Here is a 20,778-nt window from a genome sequence, read left to right as displayed (position 1 = left end):
TTAGAATAGCCTGGTGGCACGGGCTGGGGACAGCTTTGAATGTGCAGGTAGTGGTTCACCTCCTGCCTAGTTCCCCAGATCTCTTGAGTTGTAAGCGCCCCCAGAAAATGCATATTGGGTCTCATCCTGAGCAGAGAGCTGCCTGGGTGTGGGGAGTAAGACATCTGGGGGTCTTCTCTCCCATACCACAACATACACTCTACTCATTTTTTTTTAAGGTTTTATTTATTTATTTTTAGAAGGAGAGAGAGTGAGGGAATCCCTGTCCCACGGAGTCCTTCTGGCTGTTGCTGATGAGAATAAGTCATTCCAGACACACTTGGTCAGCCAGGAGAAAAGGGTGGTGATTCCCTCTAGTGGAGAATGCCTTGAGCCCTTCTCTGAAGTGGCTTTTATTGAGAATGATATGCACAGGGGTATACAGCACATTTGCGTAGCTCTTTAATCAGTGTCAGAGGGCTACAGTTAACGGAAAACAGACATTGTTTACAGATAACAATAGAAGGAACCCATAGATCAGCCTTAAGTTAGGGTCTGTTAGACACACTGATGCCAGATGGTCATTAAGGCATGGCTCAGGGGCTCAGGAATTTTCTGCCCTGCCTTGAGGTTAAACACCTGGTTTTTCCTTATCAGGGCCATACAAAGCAGAGCAAGCTTCAGTGGACACAATGCATTCTTTTGGCCAGATTTCCCATGGGAACTCTCAGTGTTAGCATTGGGTCATGTCTGCCTCCCAGCATTCCCAGCATTCCCAGTGTTCTGGTCAAGACTTACAGGCCTCTTTCAAGGCCTGGCTTGCGTGGGGCTACAGTTCCCGATACCACACAAAGTGGTCCCCAATAGGGAGGGAGAAAGACCGGGAGAGAAACATCAATGTGTGGTTACCTCTCGTATGCCTCCTACTGGGGACCTGGTCCGCAACCCAGGCATGTGTCCTGACTGGGAATCAGACCAACGACCCTTTGATTTTCAGGCCGTCACTCAGTCCACTGAACCATACCAGCCAGGGCCAATCTACTCATTTCTGATCAATGCTCTCGCTCCACCTTTTGGAAGAAAATAAACATTAAAAATCCAATCAAGGGAGATGGGAGTAGGGACTGCTGGGCAGAGGGTGACCAAGGCACAGGCCAGGCTGTTGGGGTCTGCTATGTCATGGCAGAAGAATGAGGGAGGAGCAGGGTGGATTAGGTGAGTGGAGGTTGGGTGTTGGGCACATGAGCTCCTGAGGAGGCCATCAGAGTACAGGTGTGTGTGCCCGGCAAGGGCTCCCCAACCATCCAGGCAGGAGCAGGATGAGAAGTAGGCAGTGACCTGGGGCTGCTGGCCCTATAAGCAGGTTCCAAAGTCCACCTGGGTCCTTTGTCTCCACGACAGGCCACGTCCGGAGGACTGGCTGAGGGGCTCATAGACCATCTCTGGGCTCTTAATAGAGGAACCTGGAAAACAGGTGGCCTGCCTCCTCAGGAAGGGCTTCCCTCAGTCCTGGCTCTCCAGGTCACATCTGTAGTTCACTGGGTGGCCTTTATTTCTGAGTTGGCATGTATACAACAGGAATGACTTACAGCCAAGGGCTTCTGGGAGGTCCAGCCTGGCCTCTCCAGGGCCTTCAGGCACCATACTTGTTAATATTCCTCCTCCAAAACACAGGAATCCGTGAAGGTCTGGGTGCAACTGGGGTTCCACCAAGTCTACCCCTCATGATGGGGTGGTGGTAAGTACTGACTCATGACCTAAAGCTGAAGTAACTGCAGAGAGACTGCCAACACTGGCACAGACCCAGGGTGGGAACTCCACTGTGCCCTTGCCCTCGGAAAGGTCACCTTTGGGGCCAGGTTGAGCCCCTTGTGGCTTTGGCTGGGGACAGACCTCTCTGTTAGTTGACATGTCACACTCTGGTTTTTTGTGTCTAAGAGAAACCACCCCATTAGTCTATTTCCTGGGGTAGGGTGGGGGTTCTTTTTAGCCCAGCATCCCTGTGGGGCCTGAGAGCAGGTCTAGGCTGGACATGGCAGTGGACATGAAGTATATCAACAGCTTGTACTAGGAGTTTGTTTATGCATGTGTTTCTAGGCAGGTCCTTGTCTGTTGCTCTCTGTCTACCTGTCATCTGTCTTGGCCTCTTCAGAAGCAGTTGCCTTGGTCAGGATTTGTAAATATCTTACACTTGGTCTCTAGGAAATTGGCCCTTGGGTGAATTGACCTTCTTGGTTCTGGCCACTTCTAAGGGCTTTCTCACTGCCAGAGGCCACCAAACCAGGGTCTGCAGAGAGGAGCCTGGCCACATGCCCTACCCCAGTGCTGAAGCCACTAGGGACCTCTAGGAAGCTGTTTGATCTCTCAGGGATTGGTGTCCTCCACTAGGGGCTGAAGGTGTTATATGAAGGGACTACCCTGAGACACCATCTGTCTTGGACACCCTCACCCTTTTCAGTCTTGTTCCCAGGGAGGCACCATGGCCCTGCTGAGTATACACACAGGAGCCAGCTCCCTGCCCAACCACTATTTACCCCATGATCAGCTAAGAGGTCAGTGTGAAGTGACATTTGTGACAGAGGCCTGAGAGGAAGCCATGTCTGCAGAACAAGTCTGCCCTGGGTAGTAGCACTGGCTGAGGTCTAGAGCGTAAGCCAGGGTCAGCAGTTGACATAGAGAGGGAAGAGGGGCACAGCTTGTGCAAAGGCCTTGGGCTGTCTCCAGGAGCCAGGAAGAAGGCCAAGAGGAGGTCCCAATAGTCAAAGAGGGACTAGGAGGACACAGGTGGACCTCTGTTCTCACAAGGGCAGCCAGAGCTACTGAAGTGTGTTCTACAGGAGCTGGGGATTCAGACTGGGGCGATAGGCTATCCCCTCTGGAGGCTTTGGAACATGAGCTGTTGCAGAATCCAGGAGCAAGTGGTCACTGCTGGGCTAGGGCGTGGCACATGGGCTAAGGCAGAGCAGAGGGGGCTCTGTCAGGCTCACCCTTCAACCTAGCCCAGGCGGCAGCTGGAAATGTGGAGCCATGACCTGAAGTGGAGAGCAGATATAGGAACTCAAGCTTCAGGAGGAGTCAGGAGTCAAGATGCCCATCTCACTCTTTACTCGCTCCTAAGAAAGCAGCTGAGTCCCTTCCCCAACCTTCAAGGGCCCCTCAACTCCTTAGGTGCTCTCTGTCCAGGCCCTGTCCCCACTTGTCTGGCTGAACCCCTCAGTGGTAGCACCTAGATCCGCCCTGCCCAGCCTCAGTGCTCAGCACCAGCCCATGGAGGCCAAGGGGACTGTCCACTAGCACACAGCTGCCCTGTCTTCCTCAGCAATCTGGTATAGCAAAACAAGTCTTACCGTTTGCCCCTCAGAGCCATCAGCACGCTGCCTCTCCTGCATGGGCCCTGCCAGAGGTAAGGGGAGGGAATAAGCCCCCTAAAGAAGGTGCTCAAAACTGCGACTCCTAGTTTCTTGGATGCGACCTCTTCAGGCTGGAGTAACCGTCCACTGGTATCTCACCACCTTCGCCCTTTTCGGTGATATGCCCATCCCCAGGAACCCTTACCCCTAGTCAGATCAGAGCAATGCCAGCAGACACATCAAGGTGCCTTCTGTCCCAAGGCTTTCCAAGAGGGCAGTGTGAGCGGTGGTGGATGAGCTGGGTGCTCTTGTTGGGCCTTAATGAGGATGGGCAGTGTGGGCGCACTTTCATATTGCCACCCAGGGGAGTGCTGGGGATGGGGGAGGTCCAACCTGGATCTTTTCCCCCAAGAGTGGTGTGTGGGGCCCAATGGGCTCCTGTGTCTCACTCTTAAGGAAATTCCAGGCTGCCCATTCTAGGCCCTGGTTCTCCTTGTCCTGAGGCCCACACCATCATGCACAGTTAACCAGCTCTGCCAGCCCTAGAGGAGGAGTCTCTTAAGAGTAGCTGGCAGAACCACACACACACACCAGGCCTGTCACGGGAACATTTGGAGGCTGGCCCCATAGCTCACAGTGTCTTGCCACTGTGGGGCCAGTCATAGCATGCTCTGCAGAAACATGGACCATGCTTGGCACCTGTCACAGGGGAAGGGTAGTGTGCAAAGCCTTCCTTGAGTCATTTCTCCCATCATAAGGACACTTCCCTTTTGTACAGTGGGGATGTGACTTAATGAGGGATGCCCAGTTCTGTGGAACTGGAGCAGTTCTTGGGAGACAGTACAAATTACAAATTATAGCTCACTCAGGGAATCTGGGCGGGGGGGTCTCCTGGTGCTTCTCAGAAGCCTGCGATTGGCCCTGTGAGAGGCCCCTGACCCAAGCCTGCCTATACATCCTACAGCCTGAGATAATGAGTGACTTCTGCTGAGTAAGCCTTTGGGTGGCACTGCGCCTGCCACTAGGGACAGCTCTTTAAACTACTGGTTCTAAGCAGCATGGGCTCTAGAATCACCCTCCTCCATCCCCAGCAAGGTAAAGCCAGGTTGTTTCTCCCCAGGTATGAGCAGGCAGGAGAGCATGCATGAGACTTCGGGGAAGGCCTCCAGAGACCAGATCCTGGGCCTTTGGGAGGGCACCAAGGCTGGGCCCTGCAGAACACGATGGCGCTACAGTCAGACTTGAGGTTCCAGCCTCTTCCCTCCTTCGCCCAATAATGGTCCCCTTGCATTCTGAGTCTTCGCCTTACCCCAGTCCCTATCTCATTGCAGGAAGTTCTACTACATCACCCTGCTGCGAGACCCTGTGTCCCGCTACCTGAGTGAATGGAGACATGTGCAGCGTGGGGCCACATGGAAGACCTCTCTGCACATGTGTGATGGGCGCACGCCCACACCCGAGGAGCTACCATCGTGCTATGAAGGCACAGACTGGTCCGGCTGCACACTGCAGGAGTTCATGGACTGCCCCTACAACCTGGCCAACAACCGCCAGGTGCGCATGCTGGCTGATCTGAGCCTGGTGGGCTGCTACAACCTGTCCTTCATCCCTGAAGGCAAGCGGGCCCAGCTCCTCCTGGAGAGTGCCAAGAAGAACCTGCGGGGCATGGCCTTCTTTGGCCTGACAGAGTTCCAGCGCAAGACACAGTACTTGTTTGAGCGGACGTTCAACCTCAAGTTCATCCGGCCCTTCATGCAGTACAACAGCACCAGGGCAGGCGGCGTGGAGGTAGATGAGGACACCGTCCGGCGTATCGAGGAGCTCAACGACCTGGACATGCAGCTCTACGACTATGCCAAGGACCTGTTCCAGCAGCGCTACCAGTACAAGCGGCAGCTAGAGCGCAGGGAGCAGCGCCTCCGAAGCCGTGAGGAGCGTCTGCTGCACCGAGCTAAAGAGGCCCTGCCACGGGAGGACTCCGAGGAGCCAGGCCGGGTGCCCACGGAGGATTACATGAGCCACATCATCGAGAAGTGGTAGTGGCAGCCCCAGGAGAGTCCCTTAGGGACAGTAAGGGGAGGGGAGTTGAAGTCAGACAGACAGATGGTTCGCATAGGGCTGCCTGCCCACTACTCTGATTGGAAGAGTCCCAGACCTGCTTACCAGAGGGTGGGAGCTTCCTGAACAAAGACCAGGGATAGTCAGTGCTGGCCCAGTAGGGCTGGTTCTCATGGTTTCTCCCAGGCCTGGGGTCTAGGTAACCCACCTGTATCACACCCATTGGCTCAGAGGAAAACGTTCTTGAAGGATGCCCCGGTAACGGCTGCACAGATCAGGTACAGGTGGCATCCCTGCTCTCCAGGCCCCCACCTCACTGTCAGAACAGCTGAAAGTATGAAGACAAAAAGACAGTGGAGCTGAGAGTGGGGAGCGGCCCTCCCAGGACAGGAGTATCCACGCCCACTACATACTTACCCACTCTCCTCGCATAGGCCATTGGGGGTCCTCAGGCTAAAGTGATCCCAGCAGCCCCTCAGCCTTCAGTGGCCCCATTGCCCCAGGCCTGTATGAAGCCCCCCTCCCTGGGAACATGGCAGCCCTTTGAGGTGTTATCAGGAATGGAGCTCCACATTTGCCCATCTTCATTGTCAGAGCCACCCATCTAAGGCCGAGAAGATTATTCCAGCCTTTGGGAAGTTTCCTTCTCTCTCTGGCTCCCTGCTTTGGGTCAGGAGATCAGGACACACCCCCTGGATCCTCACCCCTTTTCTGAAGTCATCAGACTGAGGAGGCTGTGGAGAATGCCTCCAGGAGTAGGAAGGCTGCATCCAAGCTGGCCTTTGGGGTGACCACCCAGTCAGATCAGCTCAGACAGTAAGGGAGATCATAATTGCAGGCCCCCCTGCCCTGTTCTCCTTTCTGACCCCTGGGACTTGTTAGCGGACTGCCCTGCCCTAAGCCCATCACTTGCACATTCATTCAGAGCCCCTACCCTACTGCTTCCACCATCTCACGTATAAAAGTCCAGTTAAGCGTCCGTTGGTGTGAACATGGCAGACCACAGCTGCTGTCCATGAGCCGCACCTCAAGGCCATGGTGGTTTTGGATGGCCAGGAAAGGGATCTAGGGCTTTCAGATTCTCAGCTAGGATTAGAGGAAATGGCTCTCGGTGGCTAGCTCCCTGATACCCACATTCACAGCTCTCCCCACCCTGGGCTCTCCCTGCATTTCCCTGCCCCATCCCTATCCTCCCTAGCTGGTCAGGCCCTGTTTCCAGCAGCCCTACAGATTGGAAAGGCCATGTTCCAAGATCAAGCCAGTGTCATCTGAGCGTGCTCTCTGTGAATGAGGTCCAAAGCCCGCATTTTGGGGAGCTGAGTGTGAGCCTCACACTGAGGTAGACAGATGCCCCATCTCTCCAGGAAAGAAAGAACACATGCCCAGAGACCACAGACCTGCCTCAAGGAGGGCAATAAGGGCCATAGGCCTCATAGGCAGATCCTGCAGGTGGTTCCCTGCCCCAGCTGTCTCACCAGGGAGTGAGGAATGGGGAAGCAAGGAACCTTCTGTAGCACAGGAAAAACTTCGTTGTTGTCAGATGAGGTGGCTGCCCAGGAGAAAGTGGCTTTAGTCTTTGCTTATCTAACTTTACTTCTTTCAGCTTCCTACACTGACCACTTCATCTTGTCCAAAGGCAGAGCAGTGAGCAGGTCAAGATGGGTATTGTGCCAGCCCAACTCAGGACCGTCCTGAGGAGTAGGTGCATCATGCTGAGGAGATGAGCATCCATTTTAATGGCTCTTTTAAAAGAAAGCAAAGGACATGTGGAGGAGGAGAGTATGTGTCTTCTGTAATGCTCAGCACTTGGGCCAGGCATACTCCAGGCAGGACATGTTTGCGAGAGCTCAAGAGGTGGCCAACTCCAGGGTATGAGTCTCTACCTGAGGCCTTGCAGTGGGTTTCCTGGGTGTGCAAGCCTGAGTGTAGGATCTGTTATGTATATATTGGAATGTTTTAACTTATAGCCTGTTCCAGTTTGCATGGAAACACAGGTCTTCCTCAGTTTCTTTGTTGCATCTGGAAAGCAGTCCTGTCTCGGGCCAGCACCAAGGCTGACGCTCAGAGACATGCCAGTTGGCAGTTCCCTCTACCCCTCCGGTCTCCAGTCTGGCACTTCCTATGGAGGCCATCTGCTTTAGGGGGAAGGTTCCTTGTGCCTACAGTGTGTCCTTCAATGCCAATGGCCGGGCTCCACAGTTGACACGGGGTGGCCCCATTTAGGGGCTCTTGCCAGGGCTGAGTGTACAGAAGCAAATATGCAGTGAGTAAGCCACTCACTCCCCACACAGGCCTGCAGTGTCCTTTCCCAGGGAAGGAACCAGGGACAACAGGATTGTCCAAGTCTGTGAACTTTTTGGGAACTGGAAGTGTTTAACTTGAACCCAGGAGCATTTAAAGCTTTATTTATTTATAGCTTCTTATTAAAAAAAATGTTGAGAAGAAATCTTTGGTTATTCATACAAAAAATGAGTTGATGGAAAACAAGTTATAATCATCTAATTGTTTTTGTCTAGGGCAAGAGTAAATGTTAGCTGATTGAAATAAACCCTGAAAAGGAGCCTTGGGTGTGCTGTGGTCTGTGGTGACAGCAGTCTGCCCAGTATTCAGTTTGATATTCAAAATGTACATCGGTGAGCACAGGACTTGACACAGGAGCAGAGGGACTTCCCTCAGGTGCAGGCGGCCCAAGGAGAGGCATTAAACACTCTATTTCACTGAGTAATGCTTTGTGAAAGTAAGAGATGTGATTATCACGGCCATAAAGAATAATTTATTGATTTTTAACCACCGCAATTGAAAAAATGAGCCCAGCTGAGTGTTAGGGTGAGAGAAATGCAGGCACCACGTGCTTGCATTTTAAGCTTTTAAGTGGTTCATACCTCAAGGCCTAAAGGCATCTCTTCCCCTTCACAGAATCTACAACTGGAATCTGTCTGGACTGTGCACACAGGAGAAGGAATTGGTGGGAGGGGCCAGATGGCCTACAGAAGGGGAACGGCAGACCCACCAAGTAGACAAAGGGCAGAGCAGAAACCAGGACCTGGTCAGAGCCAGTACCCAGAGAGTGCCACTTCCTGGTCGCTGGAGGCAGCGACCAGGAGGTGGCATACATGGGAGATGCAGAGGAAGGCAGACAGGGCTGCCCCCTTAAACTCTATCCTCAGATCCAAAAACAGACAATGCTCTTGACCATCTGGTCCCTGATCCCTGTTTAATAACAAAGTAGAGTCTTGCAAAGGAAGAGCATGGTGTGGAGAAACCTGCACAGAGACCTCTCGGGACACTTAATTGGGGCCCTCAGCCGGCGGCTCCTTCAAGAACTCATGATGGAAGTGCCTTCCACTCAGGGGAGGGAGGCTCCATTCAGCTCTGTGGGGCCAATGTGAGATGAGACAGGTGAAATCAGTCCTGAGAACACCTATCCCTAAAGTGGGGATTTCATTCTCTTACCTGTAGTAAAATGGAAAACTACTTCTAAGTCTGATTCTGAGACCCAGGAAGCTCCTGGTCCCTGCCTGGCTCCTCACCCCATCCCTGCACTTACCTGTGCCAACCCAGCCTATTGATCCCACCCATCCACTCATGTCCCTCTGCCCTCTTGCATTGCTGGGCAAGCCTTGCTCCGTGGGTCCCTAGGTTTGGACAATTCCCCCTCCCTTTGTGACGAGTTGCCACCCAGCCCCATTCCACCCCATTCCTGCTTCTCTTACTATCCCTCTTCACACCCAACATTTCAGCTTTGATGAGCAGTTGCTACTCCCTGGGGTGGGCCTACTACCTACATGCTTCCCTAGATCTTCACATTCAGAACCTTCAGGCAAACACTTGTCCTCACATGGTGCTCTGTGCCTAGTTAACTTCTCCGTAGGGCAAGTAGTCCTGACCTGTTCTGCCTGGACATGGTCCACTTTGCAGTGGCACAAAGAAAAGTCCATCCTCTGGCCCTCAGGCTCCCAGTGCAGAGCACTCAGGCTCCCTGGGGGCTGCTGGCCAACCTTGAGGGGGAGGAGCTTGCAGTCCCCTCCAGGGCATGCACCTGGTCTCAGGGACTTCCAAGACTAGGAGGCCTCTGGAAGGCACTGGGTACATCAATGTTGTGGGGACCTTTTACCCAGCACCCTTTCTGGCTGACCGAGTCCCTTCTTTACACGTTCCCCCCTTAGTGGACCAAGATAGGCACCTAGGCCCCTTGACAAGGCCTGACTTGGAGGTCTTCACCTCATTCCATGAAGACCCTGCTGTTGGGAACGTGGCCTTGGCTCTCCACTGTAGCTCAGCACAGAGAAATCTTCCAGGATTTTAGCTTTGTTGTCAGATCAGGGTTTAGATTCCGGTTGGATAACTGACCTGCTCTGTGAAATGGAAAGGTTGCTGTAAGGATTCATCTGCTTCTGGAGAAGGAACAGACCTGGGCATGGCATACCTCATACTGCCTTCATCTCCGTCTCCAACCCCAAACACAGACAGGCTGCCACAAGGAGACTCGTTAAAAACAGTCCTGACCTGGCTGGTGTGGGTCAGTGAATTGAGTGTAGGCCTACAAAGAAAGGTGGCTGGTTCGATTCCCAGTCAGGGCACATGCCTGGGTTGTGGGCCAGGTCACCCGTTGGGGGAGTGCAAGAGGCAACTGATCGAAGTTTCTCTAACACATCAATGTTTCCCTCCATCTCTTTTTCCCTCTCTTCCTCTCTCTCTAAAAAAAATAAAATAAAATCTTAAAAAGAAAACTTTAAAAAGAAGTCATGCTAAAAAAAAAGGCAGTCTTGACCCTGCCCACCACCAAGTCACACCCACTTCACTGCCCACTGGTAGAGCAAAGCCATGTGGGCCTAGCTCCTCCTGTGGGCACATCTAAGGACTATTCTCTTTTTTTATTTCTCCTCGAAGGACTGTGAGGGGCTGGGAAGGACAACCTTCAAAGTCCCCAGCCTGCCAGCCCCATCCATCTCCACCTGGTCAGTGCCATCTTGTTAGGGTGGGTTACCCTGCCTTTTCTCCCATCAAATACTGTATAAAGGACCTTTCTGGCCCCATGCCAGCTGGGCCTCCCACTCCAACCCACCCAGGCCCAGGCTTTCTGGTGGGACCTGGGTTCCTGTGCAGGCCCAGCGGAGGGGTCTGAATTTACATAGCACTGCCCAGACTCCCCAAAACGTGCCCTTTTTAAAGAAACCGCTCACATCCTGACTTTGTTCCCATTCCCTCTGGAGAGTGATTGATTTTCCTTAATTTGTTGGTTCAACTTAATAGTCTCTCCTGGTTACAACCAGGATGTTAGGGGTCCCCCTATATTCTCTGGGTGGCATCAGGGCCCAGGGGACACTCCTGTCACCCAGTGATGGCTGGCTAGTTGCTCACACATGGCCTTCTCCACTGCCCCCTGCCACCTTATCAAGAAGGCTGTCAAACCCTGACCAAGACCACCAGCCTTTGTTCTCACTGACTGCACTGCAGAGTGTTCAGGGCAGTAAGAACTCCGTGTCACTGTCTCAGCTTGGGTGAGGCACAGATATCCTTCTGGGGGCTACTAGCCTGTTTCCTCTGATGCTCTTCTGATGAGCCCCTACATCAGCTGTCTTGGCCCTGCTACTCCTCTCTCTAGCCCCACCCCCTTTAACAGGTCCTTCTCAATCCCTCAGGCACAGGGTTTTTAACCTCACCTCAGACAGTTCCCCCACTCAGCAGCCATGGGATGCTGGCTCTGTTTAATTTGCCACACAGGTATTTCCACACCATTGCAACTGGGCCAGGCACGGTTTCTCCCTTAGACCACCTACGCTGTTTCCAAGGCCTGACCCTGGCAAAGGCCAAGGATGTGCAGCAGTGAAGCCCAGCGAGTCTCCCCGTCCCCACCCCAGCTTTCTACCATCTCTGATGGGCCCATTCTCACTGACTCCATACTCCTGCCCTGCTCTGAGGATCACTGGGACCCTGGGATTTCTCTGTCTCTGTGAAAAGAAACCTAAGGACTGTGGGAAACACTTAAAAAGCTGAGCTTTCAAGAAGAGGCCTCTCCAGAACTTGTGGGGACAGCCTAGCTCCTCCAATCTTGGCGGGCTGGCAGTGCTGCTTTGCTCTGGGTGGTGCTGCCCTTCCCCAGAAGCCTCAAGGCTGGATACAGGGCCCCCCTGAGCACATGAGCTTAGTGCTTGCACAGAGCCATCTTAGGGGACAGACCTATGGTATGACAGCCACACACAGGGGTGCTTGCTCTAAGGGCCCCTGGGCTCTGGCAGGATGGGCTTCCAGCTTAAATAACACATTGTTATTTGAGAAGCAGCTTGAAGCACAGTTCAGCTTTGTGCTCACAGAACACATAGAGACATGCTTCATGGGGCATGGCAGAATCTGCCTCTTCTCAGCTGGCACTCACTCCACGCAGGAAATGTTTTTCACTTCAAGAGATTTAAGACTCGGGCACAGCAAAGCCTGCTAGTTGTCCCTTGATATTTGTCTTAGCCTCCTTTCTTTACCTATCAATGGGAACACAGCCAGCCAAAGTCAATTAAGATTCCATACACTTCCCAGCCCTTCACAGTGCGATGTGGCTACACCACTACCCCAGCCAAACAATGTGCAGGTAATAACTGCAGCTTTGGAAAACAATCCTGAGCGAGGAGCAGTGGGCCCTGCTTCCTCTCCCCCTGCTAGGGATGTTCTGCTTCAAGATTGCCCACCTGCTGCTCTGAGCTCCATACACATGGGTGTGCTACAACACAGAATGAAACGGGGCTTTTTTTTCTGTATACCCTTGTGTACCTCTTGAATTTTGAAAAGTAAATGAATTACCTATGCAAAACAGACGGCTGAAAATAAACACAAAGCAAAATGGAAGATAAATGCTAAATTTATGACAGTAATTTTGCCAGAATTTGAAGAACAAGAGGGAGGGTGGGACTTGGGCTGGGGGAATAAGAGAACTTTAACTTTGTAACATTTTACATGTTATAGTTAGAAAACAAGCAAATTAAAGAATAATAAACTGCCACTTCAGGGTGGTGAGTCCATGGGGGTTTGTCATGTTATTCTTTATATAGTTCTGTATAGTTTTATTTTTCTCAAAATAAAATTATTACTAAAAGAGCCAGCACATGAGTCAGTGTTGAAGCTCAAGCTGCAACTCAGGCTTCAGGTTACTGAAACAGAAGGACTCAGCCAGACAGGACAAGGAACTCCAAGGTTGAGATGTGGGGCTGGGTAACGGGCTTCAAAAGGGTTTGTTTCCTGTCATTCTGCTGAATGAATGACAGAGCAATCATGCATCACCCAGAGTAAGCCCAGCCTCCGCACACATCCGTTTATCTCCACCAGAGGCCCAAGAGTAGGTGGAAATAACAGGCTCCCCATTTGGCCTCTCTTGCCACATGAATCTGGGGCTCCTTATTACTGACACTTGTCCCAGACTTATTCCAAGCAGTGAGGATAAAAGTTCTGGCTCCCTACGCAGCCTTTTCTGACACGACTTAGCAAGGACATTGGGGCCACATAACCTTTGCCAGTGGGAGGTAGGAGCTGTGGTATTGGCCTGGAGTAGAGTGATCATTGACTAGGAATTTTCTATTTGGTCTTTTGGCTAAGAGAGCAGGCTCTCTTGGGGCTTTTCTGTTCATTCTCATTGGCATTTCTAGGTTGCTGGCTGCTTCTGCTCCAATTCTGGGACACAGAGACAAAAAGAAAACCCAGGAGCTCATCATATCATTCCTTGGGTTTCAGGGTCCCTCACTGGTCCATCTTCTTTATCTTTTAGAAGATGATTGATAGATACATAGATAGATGTTAGATAATGATAGATAATATATATGTTACATACAGATAGGTGGATATTCTATCTAGATATATAAATATCTATATATTTCTGTCTCTATCTCTATAAAATATCCAGGGATTTCCATAGTAGTTAGCAGGAGAAATAGGGAAAAGTATGTCTACTTCACATTCCCAAAGGCAGAGGTTGCCTCTCTAGAAGAATTTTACTTTAACCAAGATGCTTTTGGACATGGTTATTCTTAACCTAGGACAGATGCCAACATTTTGTTTGATCATCTTAAGGGAGGCTGCATGCTGAAGGACCTCAGGCAATGTCTTGAGAAAGTTGACATCAGGACAAAACAAGTCCCCAATGCTCCCACCTTCTGCCAGCAGACTGTGCCCTCCTGATGCCTAATATTTCTGAGTTTCCCCAGCAAGAGGGAAAACAGACGTCCCTGACCCAGTGGCATTTATTTGAGGGCCAAGGTGATAGGCCAGATCTTTTCAGTTCATTTAGAGGATCCAGTCCTTGAAGGCCATTATGAGCTGGCCTTCCCTCTAGAGGATCCACTACCCTCAGGCCATTCCTCAAATGCTCTCTTGACCATCTGGCCTGAATGTACTGGCATAGGAACTGGTGTGAAATTCTACATCCAGCTCCTCCATGTGCCAGTTTGGGGCAAAAACACTTACTCTTCTTGAGTGTGGTTTCTACTGTAAAGGAGAGTTCAGGTGAGATTTGAGATGCAGGTAGGTTGTAGCTGTCTGGGCCACCCTGTGAGATGGTGTTTGTAGCTAGAGAATCAGTGGCTCCAGGATAGGAGAGTGTAAGTCTCCTGGGTTCTCAGGGGTATTGACTCCCAGTTGCCTAGTGGGATCTGCTAGATAAGCCGCCCTTCCTTGGCCTTCTCCACATCCTCATGTACATACTGGAGCTTTCAGAATCCCCTCCTGAATACTCTTCTTGCAGTTCAATCTTTGCATCTATTTCTGGGGGAACACAAACCTAGAGACCCTGATTTCAGGGCAGCCACCAGGAGTCCTCTTTCCATGATGCTTCTCCCTTGATTGAGCCACAGCAGTACTGAGGGGAGGCATGCCAGCTTTCCTGATACACCCAGCCTGAGGGTCAGGCCTACAAGGCAGCCAGAGGTCTGGCACTGTGAATATGACCAGCCAACAATGGATCCAGGGGCTCCTGCAGAGAAGAGTCTTTTGGGTTTTCTCTGCTTGCAGCCACATTACAAAAGCGCCCCCTTCTGTAACCCAGCTTATTCAGGCCAGGGCTCAAGAGGAAAATAAAGGTAGAGGGCTAAGGAGGGGGCAAAACAAGCCTAGTGATACCCACTAGAAAAAGCTATTCCTCCCTTAGGTCAGCGCACCCAAAGAAGGCATGCCTTATGGAGGGGCAGACAACAGCCATGCACTCATGTGATGTGCACATGCAATACATATTGCATGATTCATGTTTTATATGTTATATGCAATGCATATTATGTGCTGTGTTACATGCTATACATATTAGATGCTGTATATTTTATATGCCATACACATAGGATTGATGTGTATGTTATAGGCTATGCATGTTATACACTGTGTGTAACTGTAGCAGGCACTGTATTATGCGTTAAATGCTATATGTTATTATATGCTATACATATTCTGTGAATAATGTACTAATATTATTTACTGCATACTACATGCTGTATATCACATGTCGTGCATTGTGTGCCTCATGTGTGTTACATGTTATATGCATGTGCTGTGTGGTGCATATTGCATGTTGTGCATATTTTACACTATTCCATATTGTACATGTTCCACTCTGTACATGTTGTATACCATGTGTGTTACCTACAGCTCCTCACAGACACTGGTAGTTTGAGTCTGCCCATAGGAGGTACCCTCTCCAGCTCTAAACACCCTTTACTTCCAGCTATGGTTGCTGCTACAAGGTCCCAGGCCAGGCTCAGAGTCTTATAGGAGGGCAGACTCTGCTACTAGCTGGCCCTGGAGAGCACATGGCCTGCAGTGAGGGACCTCTGTGCTTTTTTATATCTGTGTCATATTAACGTATCATAATTTCTTTACCCCTTCTCCCATTGTTAGACATTGAGTTATTTCATATTTTTAGCTTTTTATAAATAGAGTTGCTTTAAATTATTTATGTGGACATATACTTTTATTTCTCTTGGATAAATACCAAAGAGTGGAATTTCTGGTCCATATAAAGTTATATTTTAACTTTATAACAAACTTCCAGTTTTTCAAAGTGCTTCACCCCCGCAGGCAGTAGATGACTGTTTCCATTGCTCCACATCCTTACCAACATTTGTTGATGTCAGTCATCAATTTCAGTCATTCCAGTAGTTGAATAGAGGTACAGCAGTTCATCAAATAACATCATTTCATTTATTTTAATATTGATGAGAAGAAAATCAATTCTTGGCCAGGACCACTGTCTGTGTGGAATGTGTGTGATCTACACATGTATGTAGTGGTTTTCTCCAAGGACTCTGGTTTCCTCCCACATCCCATGGATGTTCATGTGAAGTGGACTGGTGTGTCTGCATTGTCTCAGATGAGTAAGTGTGTGAGTGTAAGGGTGTATGTGTGTGTGAGTGTGTGAGTTTGTGTGTGTGTATGGTATGTGTCTGAGTATGTTTATATGATTGTATGTGTGTTGCATATGTGTGAGTGATTGTATATGTATGTTTGCATATGAGTGTGCAAGTATTGTGTGTTATGCATGTTCACATGTGTGTTAGCACATGTGAGTGTATGTGTGAGCACATGTGCATGTGTGCATGGGCATGTGTATATGTGAGCATGTGTGTTTGTGAGTGTGTATGTACGTGTGTGCTTGTGAATGTGAGTGTGTATGTCTTTAAATGTGTGTGAATGGGTGTGTACATGTGCATGCGTATGTAGGTGCATGTGTATTTGTGTTTGTGTGTGTGAGCGTGTGTGTACCTTGGACCCTGAGCTGTCAGGACAGCCTCTAGCCACCTAAAATCCTGAACTGGAAAGTCATTCTTTCTTGTTTTTTTTAATTTTTCTTAAATGTATATATAGCACACATTTATTTTAATGTTTAATATTAGTAGTGTCTTGGGTGTTTATTTAGAAGCTTGGTCTTTGTGACCAGAAATATGCCATAGGAACTTAATTCTTATTTATATTAATTAACCTGCGGGAAAATTGTTAGACTTCATTTGGCTTAAAGTCACAGTGCCCAAGAATCCATCAATGTCAAGTGAGGCCTTTCTGTCTCTCACGTGGTTTTTAATTTTTATTACCCAGATAAGTAATGATGTTAAGTAACTTTTTGAATGCTTATGGGTATCTGGATATCTTTTTTTTTGCAATGTGTCTTTTACTCAATTTTTTAAAAAATTGGATTGGTTGTCTTTCTCTTACTAAGTTGTAGGAATCTTTTATATAGTCTTGATAGGAACTCTTTGCCAGGTGTATGTAATTTTGAATACCTTCTCCCAGTCTTTGGCTTGACTCCCTTGATGAATTCTTTTGATGAAAACTTCTGAATTTTAATAAAAGCTAAATTATTAATTTTTGTTTTGCAGTTAGTTCTTGTCTTTTTTGGACAAATAAATGAAGCTATAAATGTTACATAAGACTTCCAGGAAGCCTCCTGACAGGAATAGGGCATGCCCTTCACTTTTCTCTATCTTGCTGCCTAGGACACAAATGTGATGGTTGGTACAAAGCACCCATCTTAAACAATGAGGTGATCTTGGAAGTAGAAGCCACAAAATAAAAAGAGCCGGAGACATCATGAGGACACCATACCGGCCTCAGGCCCCTCCCCACACAGCCACTAAGCCTTCCCTCTGGGCTGGAATTCGCCTTCACGCATTCAGGAAGTGCTCACTCCATCTCTAGGCACAGCAGCCATGTCACAGTCAAGAGTAACCAATACAACACTTGCCCTGAACTCAGGACAGCCACACAGGGCTGAGGACTAACGAGGTGTCTGCATTTGTATTTCTAAGTGAATTAATCAGCCTATCTGTGTCTAGCTTCAAAGCACAGCTAATCCTCCCTCACCCTCATCATTAGCACCCTGGTTCCCTAGATCATGGCAAGAGCCTCTTCCCTGAGTCCGACCTCCCTCTGAGCCATCTAAGTGTCCTCCCCGCAACAACCAGAGAGGCCCTGTCAAAAATTAGCCATTATTTCTCTGCTCAGAATCTTCCAGTGGTTCTTTATGTCCCTCAAGGGAAAAGTCAAAGTATTAAGCATGGGCTATAAGGCTGCATGTCAGCAGTCACCAAATTACATCCTACAGGCCAGATATTTTTATAAATACCGTTTATTGGAACACAGCCACACGTATCTGTTCACTACTCTCTATGGCTGATTTCCTGCTAGAGCAGTTCATCTAGAGTGGTCACCCTAGATGTTGCCACAAAGATATTCAAGTAGCTCCAAGGAGAGGCCCACTTTAAAAGCAACCAATGCCCCAGCCAGCAGCTAGCACTGCACTGCAGCCATGAGTGCACCACCTTGGAATGTGGGTCTTCCAGCCCTGAGTCTTCAGATGGCTGCAGCCCCCACCAATAGTTGACACCAAGTGCCCAAATGAGCTTTTTTGAAAGTGCCTGACACGCAGACTCTGTGAGCATAAATATATGCTTGTTTTCTGCCACTATGTTTGCAACAGAACTGCTTGTAATCCCAATCTGCCTTGTTCTTATAGTACGCACACCTTTAGGTACATAAAAGCGTCTGTATACATTATGTGTATGTAAATGCATATAAGCATGTAGCACTATAGAAATGTCTAAGAGTGAATTTGCTTTATTTTAATCCCTTCTTTTCCTTTTGCTTGTTTCCATATCCACTTTTTCTCATTTACGTCTTGTCTCCCATACATTCTATATTAATAACCTAATTTGTATTCCATGGATTCTTCATATTTTACCTCCATACTCACATATAAAAATAATCCAGCACATATATGCATATTAATACTTATGTACCTATACACATGCATAGGTAGAGGGTTTGGTTCATTTGCTTTACAAAGTGGGATCCTATTTCACAGTTTTCTGCATCTTAATTTTCTCATTCAATGATACTTCATAGATATCCCTATGAAATTTCCTACTGAAGTGTATTTTGGCGGCTGCGTACAGTTCCACGTGTGGATGGCTGTGATCTACTCAGCCATCCTCAGAGGTGAGCAGTCACTTTGCTCCCACTCCTGGGCAGTGCTATCTTCCCTGCGCACACAGCTTCAGCCACTGCATTTCATTTCTATAACAATTGCTCAGAGAGGCTGCTGTGCCAGAAAACAAATATATTTTTAATTTTAACAGACATTGCCCAGCTGATTTCCAAGTCGACTGATGTTCAACCCTGGGAAGATCTACAATTTTTCTTGCTGTGAACACAGGGCCCCAGGAGTGTAGGGCTGTCACCAGAAACACAGTCACCAGCATTCTCATGCTCCCCACATGCTCCACACAGCCCTACATGAGTCATTCGCTAGTCCATGGCCCACCATTCCTCACTTTCCTCAGGCCCAGCTATACCTCATTAGCTGGTCAGCATCATAGGTATAAATAAAAATCACACCTGGAGTCCCCTGTAAAGTTTTGCTTTCAGAGAAGAAACATTGCCCATCAGCGGTTCAGGGCACAAGGAGAGCTTGGGCCTCCACCCCTGCCCTTTCCCCTGATATCCAGGCCCCCCCTGGTGTCCTGCTTGTCTAAAATGAACTGCCAAACCACACACACCTATGTCCACTCCTGCAGATGTTAATTTACAGAGGAGGAATCATCTAAACCAGAGGTTCCTATATTCTCTCATGTCTCAGAAGCACCTAAGGGGTCCATTTATTAAGCAGTTAGGTCCAAACCATTTAACAAGTATGTATGTGCTAATAATTAGTAGATGTTTGAAAGCAATATACATAAGTTGAAAGAATACTATTTGTATTTCATTCTTAGATAAATGTCATTATTACGAACGGGATATGTGGGCTTGTTGGGCACCACACATTTCAAACCTCACAGTCAGCCCGGATGCCACCTGCCCCATAAAGACTTCCATGTGTATTAAAACCCTCCTTTGGAAGGTAGGGTCACCAAAAGGGCTGTCGTGTCTTCTGGACTGTAGACCATCATGACCACCATGTCCAGCAGAGGGCTCTGTGTCCCTTGGGAACTGGGCAGCGAGCATCCAGCAGCTCCTCTTTCTGCCACTGCTTCCCCCATGGGCCCTGTCACCCAACCCCAGAGTCCTCGAGAATCCAGAAAAGTCTTCGCTCAGTGGCGAGCTGGGCAGGTGGTTCTGCTACCCAGGTGGGAGCCGGGCCCTGAAGTTGCCCCTACTGCAGTGGGGCTCTCTGCCCCAGGACCCCAAGTATGTATGGCAACTTGCCGGTTCTGCTGTCATCCCAAAGGAGAGCCGGACATCAGCGTCCGGAGGAAGGGCTCAGGGATGGGACATGAGCCAGCCACGTTCCTGAACTTTGCTGTCCTGGGCCACCGCCTCAGCATATTCTGACAGACCGGGGACAATGGACAACCCTGTCCTTAGCCACTTGACACATACAACAAGACCATATTCATCCAGCAATGGGACAGGCACCATCCATTGTGTTCCCCACACATCAGGGTGGACCTGGCTGTGTCTGTGGCCCCTTCAGTCCCAGGCAGCCCTCCGGGCCTGGGCCCCAACTGGAACACGGCAGGGGACACAGTAGATCTTTCTACGGCGTTTAAAAGAATAGATTACACAGAATATACACAAACAATACACAAGTATTTATTTTTGAAGTAAGAGTATAGGCTATTTTTCTTGTTTTTCTGCACCGTTCAGACTAGACTATTTAGGTAATTACCAGAACTAAAAACAGTGGTAGACTCCCGAAGCCTGGCATTACTCTCCATCTAACAAACCTCAGATTTGAAAAAGAGAATCGATCTCAATTGCAAACGCCGCCAGGTGCCTGGTGAGAAGAATGAGAGCAAGCTGGGTCCAGGCAATAGAGAGTGGTGTGAACTGTGGGGAACCACTCCTCTGGGGTAAGCCTCCTTGCTCTCGCCTTGACCTTAATAATCGATGATCATCACGTAATTCTGACAGCAGGTTGGAGACCAGGTGAGCCAGAATCCAAGACTGCAAAGTTAAACGCAGATGCTGGACACAGGGAGGAGGGGCAGGCCTGGCGCACCCCAGCACAGGACGCTGGAGCTACCCGCCCTCCTTCCCACTGCAGCCGGTGCAGTGATTGAGCCCACTAGCATCACCCCACCCCTACCTTCCCATCCCAGGCACTGAGCTGCGCACCTGCTGCCCCCACCTTACCCACCCCCACCCTGGTCGATTTCACCCATGCCATGAAGACAGCTGTCCAGCCTCACAGAGGCGTTGTCGGGGCCGAGAGGCAGTGAAGACACTTGGAGGGTATGAAAATCTCCAAGCATCAATATGGAAAACATACCAAAGACACTTAAAAGGGCATACAGTGGAGAATCATTACTATGTTGGGGTAGAGAAAAATTTCTTAAGGCCAAAAAGAGGATAAACAAGAAAGGAAAAAATTGATATTTTAAAATTGTCTGCATTAAAATTAAATTCTGGTCTTTAAAAGACACTGTAAAGAAAA

General features: G+C 49.3%; 1 protein-coding gene across 1 annotated transcript in view; it reads left to right on the top strand.

Moving 5' to 3' along the window:
• Positions 1 to 12,254, top strand: part of HS6ST1 (heparan sulfate 6-O-sulfotransferase 1) — a 46,649-nt gene extending 34,395 nt beyond the window's left edge. Inside the window, exon 2 of the mRNA XM_054575078.1 lies at positions 4,661 to 12,254. Within this exon, the coding sequence (XP_054431053.1) occupies positions 4,661 to 5,369 (709 nt within the window). The 3' untranslated portion in view covers positions 5,370 to 12,254. The remainder of the gene's footprint in view (positions 1 to 4,660) is intronic.
• Positions 12,255 to 20,778: the final 8,524 nt, after the last annotated feature.

Source organism: Pteronotus mesoamericanus, unplaced genomic scaffold (assembly GCF_021234165.1).
Source record: "Pteronotus mesoamericanus isolate MK-2021 breed Mesoamerican mustached bat unplaced genomic scaffold, CSHL_Meso_final contig_27, whole genome shotgun sequence".
NCBI lineage: Eukaryota > Metazoa > Chordata > Mammalia > Chiroptera > Mormoopidae > Pteronotus > Pteronotus mesoamericanus.
This window is presented reverse-complemented; position numbering and strand designations above follow the sequence as displayed.